Source organism: Drosophila persimilis, unplaced genomic scaffold, assembly GCF_003286085.1.
Source record: "Drosophila persimilis strain 14011-0111.01,24,50 unplaced genomic scaffold, DperRS2 tig00000431-arrow-pilon, whole genome shotgun sequence".
In the NCBI taxonomy this organism is placed as follows: domain Eukaryota; kingdom Metazoa; phylum Arthropoda; class Insecta; order Diptera; family Drosophilidae; genus Drosophila; species Drosophila persimilis.
The window spans coordinates 459,138-465,525 of record NW_020825312.1 but is presented as its reverse complement, the minus strand read 5'-3'; the positions used below and the strand labels follow the sequence as shown (position 1 = coordinate 465,525).

Genomic DNA, 6,388 nt, shown 5'->3' with positions numbered 1-6,388 from the left:
TTGGCCATGGTTGAGTGCCCCAGCGCACTGCCGCATCGCATCTCCAATTGAGTGACCATTGTTAGCCAGGTAGCCGTAGCCCTGTGTTACAGTTTGACCCGTGGCAAATGCGTTCGCTGTAATAAAATGCAAATGAATGGAGCCGCGGGCTGGGCTGAGCTGGGCCGGGCTCCATCTCTGGGCCTGGGCTCTGCTATAAATTTCAAGCGAATTCTTCGCACCTTTTCAGCCAATTTGTTGCAGACTGTTTGCCATGCATCAAATTAACGGCTCAAATAATCCAGTTAACATTGTTATATAATTGACTCTGACAGTCGGTGGGCCGTGATTATGCACGGCTCTCTTCTCTCCAGCGAATAATGGCATGCATTTTCCATTATTTATGCGCGCTTCTACTTAACTTCTATTTGATTATGTCCGATCGGTACTTGTACAACATTATTCACTAATTAATGGAATTTTTCAATTACGCAGACAGCCAGACGACATTTAGCGTTTTTACAGTGGTTTAAAGAAGGTTTTTCAAAGGGAGATGTCGAAATAAAGGTAGCTCTGAATGGGTATCGCTGGATATGCGTAATATGATAAGGATATTTTAATTTTAAATCATAACTTCATAGCATTTTGCAAAACATATTTTTTCATCCATAGAAAATGCCAAACTTTCATTTCGTTTATATTTTATAAAGTTTATTAAGTTTTTTTCATTGTATGTAATTCCATTCATAATTGATGCAAATGCATGCCATATGGAAATCCAATCACAATTCCTTTAAAAATGATCTCCATTTATAGATTTCACTACAAATTTGACATGCTCGAACAAATTTTTCAGCAATAGTTTCACACTGTGCCGCACAGCCACAAAACAAATCTCTCGACACGACAAGCAAGAGTACGTGTATCTCATCCTCTTCTCGCCGAACGAAACCAGTAGCTATTTTATTATCTATAAATTGTATCGGCATCGATCGATGCATATCTTTGAGGTTGTATCTTAATGCTGCCGCAACAGAGAGACTAACACAGAGAGATATTCGTACAGAAACTGCAATCGATACCATATAGAGAGCACGTGTTGGCGACAGTTTATTGAGGCAGTCATCTTGAATGTCAACTAGTTATAGTCTCTCGAAAAAATAAACAGCAAAATTGAAAACTAAAACTTTAGTAACTGTCATTCATCGATGAAGAAGTTGGTGGCTAACTAAAGGTTATTGGAGCACTGCATGTAGATACACATACTGGTACGAGTACTTTTGAGTCCGATTCAAGTTTCCATTCCATTTGGCATTGAGCGGAGTTACATGGGAGTTTTGGCATAGCAGAATCAGTGGATCTCAGGGGGAAGTAGAATTACTCTCCATACTCGAGTTGGATCTAGTTAGCCAGCGGAAACTTCCTTCCGGCATTTCCCATCAGCCTGACCTTAACTGCTGGTGAATCCGCGCCCCAAAGGCGGCAACTGTCGGATTCGGCTTTTCGGTCGCATTTAGACTCTCTAGCTAATTAATGGACTCCACGTATGAGATATTTACCCTTTTGTTTTTTCTGTTTTGCGTACATTTAAACGCTTCGCTGATTCCAGATCTCGGATAAACGCTTCTTCCCCCAACCAGAGCATTTGCACTGTTTTCATGGGTGTCTCTATTCGGATTGTTAGACATTTGTTTAGCCAGGTCCACGTTGTGCCCATTAAGAGATCAATATTTCGCTTTGTTGCTGGCGTTCGCACGTTAAAAGTGACGGAAATGACAAGATTTGTTGCATGCGGAAGCATCTCTTCTGACTTAAATGTTTCAAAGTTATGGTTTATTGTCTTTTGTAGAGAGAGTGACGCCCCCGAACTTGTGACCGCATTGGGTGGCAGCTTGTTTACCAACAGAAAAAGCAGGGGCATCTATTTGCGGTTTTCTTCCAAGGGGAGAAAAATTAGTAAGATGATATGTAAGGGTTTAGTGAGTGACTCCCATTGGCACTGCAAGATGACGGCTAACTGTAATAGTTATTGACGATTGTTTAGAGTGGTATATGAAATGGAGTTTGGAATTCACAGCAAAAGTTATATGAACATCTGATGTTCTGAAAATGTAATTCCGATAATTATCGCTGAATTGTTTTACGTGGGCTTCCGCCTATTAACTGATAGACCAACACTACTTCTGTCTACAGGCATCTGTCAGTTGGCTCCTGTCAAAATTTAAAGAAGCTGCGTTACTTAGTATGTGTTTGACAGCCCTTGATAGCAGACTTCCGATAATCTCTCCAAAAGTTCAAATTTTTGTGTAAAACCCACACAAAATTGGTGAATATCGGACCACCATATCATAGCTGCCACAGGAACGAAATATTGATTATAGATATCAGCCTTCAGCTTGCTGAAAAAACAAATTTTTTGAACCGATCTGGGCGAGCTTTTGAAGTTTTCATCTCATTTAAGTCGGCAATGTGCGCACTTGCACCGGTGCAACGTGTCTGCTTTTCAGAGCTTTTAAATAAGTTTTCCGCTCGGCTTTCGGCTACTTTGTGCGGGTGGCCTTAGTCTACCGTATTCATAAATTGATATTTTCCAAGTCTTTGGCTAAAGCTTTTGGGTCCTCTTATATGATATTTCATTAACTAAAAATTCAGTTATTCAAAAAGCTATCTTAGAAAATAGCCTAAAAGTATACAAACGTATCAAACACTTGTCTAACGGTCTTGCAGAAACGATTTAAAGCTCAAATTCATCTTTTGAACAAATGATGCCTAAAAGAAAACTATGAATTCCGCTTTAGACAGTTAGAAGGAAACTTTATCCCTGATCCTTACGAATAATCTCGATATTTCCATATATTTATTAGTGTAATTTAAAATATTGTCCAATCTATGTCCTGAATATGATATGAATATTTGAGTACTAAAGAATCTATGCTAAACTAGCTTTGATAGACACAATTTGAAGATCAATAGTATTTCCAAAATGTATGTCAAGGCGACTCCAAATCCATCTACCGATCAACATGCACGTGTCTCAATTTGACGGAGACATTACCAGACAGTGTTCTTCAATTTACAGATAATAATAGCTTGTTATTTATTTATTTAATGCTAATCAATTGGCAGTGCTTACCTTCACCTTTTCTATCTACCGCCCACAAATTATCCAAGCCGATAATTGTCAATCAACGGACATGATCTCTAGCCAGTCGATCTACCCATCAATTTCCATAACTCTCATAAATTATTGCCATCATAATTAGAGATAGTAAATAGAATCGATTGCTAATCGAAAGAGAATGTGTTCATGACTGTATTCATGATCCAATCAGTTCCGTTGAAGGAAAACTTTGAGTTTCTTGGGTTTTTGTCATTCACTAAATTTTGTATTCAGCTTTAGACTTAAATTAGACAGAAAATTGTTCGTTTTTTTTATAATACAATATATGTATAAATTGTTCATTTTTTTATTGGTTTTTGTTCATTTTTTCTTCATCTTTTTTCAGGTTGGTGTCGTGTGGGCGTGGCATGATGGGCTGCGCTGCTGGGGCTTTCATCGTTCTTCACTCGCTTTTTTTTACAACTTATGTACAACAAAAAGAGAAGTTTAAAATATTACAAACAAAAAGAGAATTGCGCGAAAGCTGAGACAGAGACGGCAATGGTGTGGTGTAAGGGAGATAGACAGATGCATAGAGGTGATAGAGTGCGAGAGAGAGAACAAGGCAGATTATACCTTCTCCCTCGCTCTTATTTACACATGGTAATGATGGACATGACTTGATTCTGTTCTGAGTATTGGAGCAGGCTTCATCAGTAGATCGATCATCCGTTTTCCATTCGGTTTTTGTGAGGTCGTCAACGTGCTTAATAAATTACAGAAGAGTGGTGTGGTGGTGGTGGTGTGGTGGTTGCATGGTGGCAAGTGGGTGGCTGGGTATCCTCCCTCCATTCTCCTTAGTAGTGGGCCACATGCGCGTGGGCGTTGTGGGTGGCATAGCCGTAGGCGGGCACGGCGGCATGATGCGCCAGAGAGCCGCCATAGGGCACAGCGGGAGCGGCAGACAGATGGTGAGCAATGGACGGGCCATGGGACAGCAGTGGGGCGGAATGGGCCAGCACTGGAGCGGCATGGGCGACCACAGCTGGTGCGGAATGGTGGATGGTGGGGGCAGTCTTGTGCACCACTGCGTTGAAGCCGTTGTGGTCATCGGCGGTGTACTCCACGGTGCGCACCGAACCATCGGGCTCCACCAGGGAGTAGGATCCCTTCACAACATCACCGTCGCGCACCTCATGCTGGGACTTGACATCACCGGTGTGGGAGTCGGCCACGCCGTAGTTGTAGTGGTACTTGGGGTACGCCTGTGGATAGTAAAAGATCCAGGTGTTAATTTAATGTGCATGCCACACGCCACCATCAACACTTGCAACACCGACGCCGCCGCGGGCTATGCTAATGGACAGTCGTGGGAAAATCTCCAAATGTCAAAAGCAAAGGCCCACGACCCTGGCCCACAGGCCAGACCAGACGGTGTTGGAAAGTGTACCAAAAGAATGGTAATGGTCCCATACTTACATGATAGTCAATTCCCTCATCCTGATGTCCATGGCCAGCATAGATGGCTGGGGCAGCGGCGTAGAGACCAGCACCGCCGTGCAGGACACCGGCGGAGGCCACGCTGAGGACAGCCAGGCAGATCAAGGACTGTACACAGAAAAAAAAAAGAAAAAAAAGGGGTTAAGTTCGAGCACATGAACACGAGAACAGCGAAAGGTTATTGTATGTATATCGTTCGATTGATCCTTTTTCACTCACTTTGAAGAAAGCCATTTCAATGGTTTTGGATTTTTTGGAGTTCGGTTTGTTAGAGCCGCGAGTGTATGCGATGTTGAGCTGGATTCAACTGATAACTAGAACCAGAAGGAGCCCGCTTTTATATACAAGACAACGCCCGAGCTGCCTCACGAACCACAGCGAGCCAAACCGAAGAGAGCCAAAGTTGAACGCAAAGCGAGCGAATCGGTCAGCAAAAACAAAAACAACGTGGCAACGGCTGCCGCTGCCGCTGCGCAGACGAGAAGCCCATGAAGTTGCTCTCCTCTCCTCTCTCTCTGCACCAACAGTAACGTTGAAGCCGACGCCAACGCTGGCTCACAGTCATTTTGTGCTTTATGAAAAACGAGAGTGAAGTTCAGTTAGATGTAGAGCACTGCTGTCAAGGTGTGCTAACTAAAGGTGAGGTGCACACTGCACTCGAACAATATTCTTGTGCATACTAAACAGAGACGGAAAGAGGGATACCGTGTAGTGGCCATAATTATCGAATCGAAATGCATTAGTATCCTCACCTTATTTTAACACACCTTGTGGATGATTACTGTCTCTGCTGCTGCGCTGCTGTGGTTTGCTGCTCTCTGCTTTGGCTGGAAGCTGTCTGATTTGTGAGATAACTGTTGATCGACTCAGGCTGGAAAGGGAACAATAGTTGGGAATTGTGTTGACAAAAGGGAGTACTATGGGAAAGATAAGACAGCCCAAAACCTTAATTAAAAAGGTAAGGAATTTCTACGAAATTAAGCCATGAAAATATAATGGAAGCAGGAGTAACAAAAAAAAACCCCATTTATTGTGCATTAACAAATCATATTAATTATAAAATCATGATCAGTCTATAACAAAAAATTAGCTTAACTATCTATGAGTATTCGTTTCCATCGCCCATCACGATTAATTGAAATGGCCTCTCTAATCTCCCATCTGGCTGCTCCCTCGCATAGAAAAATCCTCCAGCACGAATAAAATTAGCCACAAACTAAATATATTTATGTATAAAACAAAACAATGGCTTCTACGGCAACTAAAAATTGCATTTTTGGTGGGCGGAGGTGTTGCCCCAGCCGCTGCCCCTGTCCCGCCATCAGATTGTTGCATGTTGCAATTTGTTCGCCGCGGCTCTCTGGCTCTCCCATACAATATTTTGTCTATGTTCTATGGATTTTTTTTTCACTCCGCCCGAATGCTGGGCGTCGTCGATCAGAGCTTCCACGTAATGTTGCTAATGCTAAGAGTATTTTTAATTTTTTTCTTTTTGTTTTTTAATTGCCATGTAGGCCGTTTTGCTTATTAAACCAGAGAGTGGAGTGGGGGGCCTCCGTTGAAGACGTTGCCGAAGTGGGGCGCAGCATGGCGCCACATCATTATGGCCAAAACTCCTCCAATGCAACCCTGACTCATTACCAGGCCAAAAAGTACTTTGTTTTGTCATATTTTGAGCTCTGCCTCGCTTTGTTTTATGTTTTATGGCATATTTTCTGGTCTCTAGTCTTATGCGATGTACTTGCCCTGCTTTGCCTCATTTTATAAATCGTCTCGAATTAGTAAGCTCGACTTTGACTATGTTTTTGT

General features: G+C 42.4%; 1 protein-coding gene across 1 annotated transcript; it reads right to left on the bottom strand.

Annotated features, from left to right (window-relative positions):
• Positions 1–3,457: 3,457 nt before the first annotated feature.
• LOC6595859 (cuticle protein 7) lies at positions 3,458–4,855 on the bottom strand. The gene is made up of 3 exons (XM_002021368.2): positions 4,799–4,855; positions 4,559–4,687; positions 3,458–4,344 (listed from the first exon to the last, which is right to left on the bottom strand). The coding sequence occupies exons 1-3, from the start codon at positions 4,811–4,813 to the stop codon at positions 3,937–3,939; spliced, it is 552 nt and encodes a 183-aa protein (XP_002021404.2). The 5' UTR covers positions 4,814–4,855; the 3' UTR covers positions 3,458–3,936.
• Between the last annotated feature and the right edge of the window lie 1,533 nt (positions 4,856–6,388).

Excerpts from the sequence above, each read along its gene's own strand:
- LOC6595859 (XM_002021368.2), bottom strand. Across the intron at positions 4,345-4,558 it reads ATGAGGGAATTGACTATCAT|GCGTACCCCAAGTACCACTA; the intron begins GTAAGTATGGGA and ends TACTATCCACAG.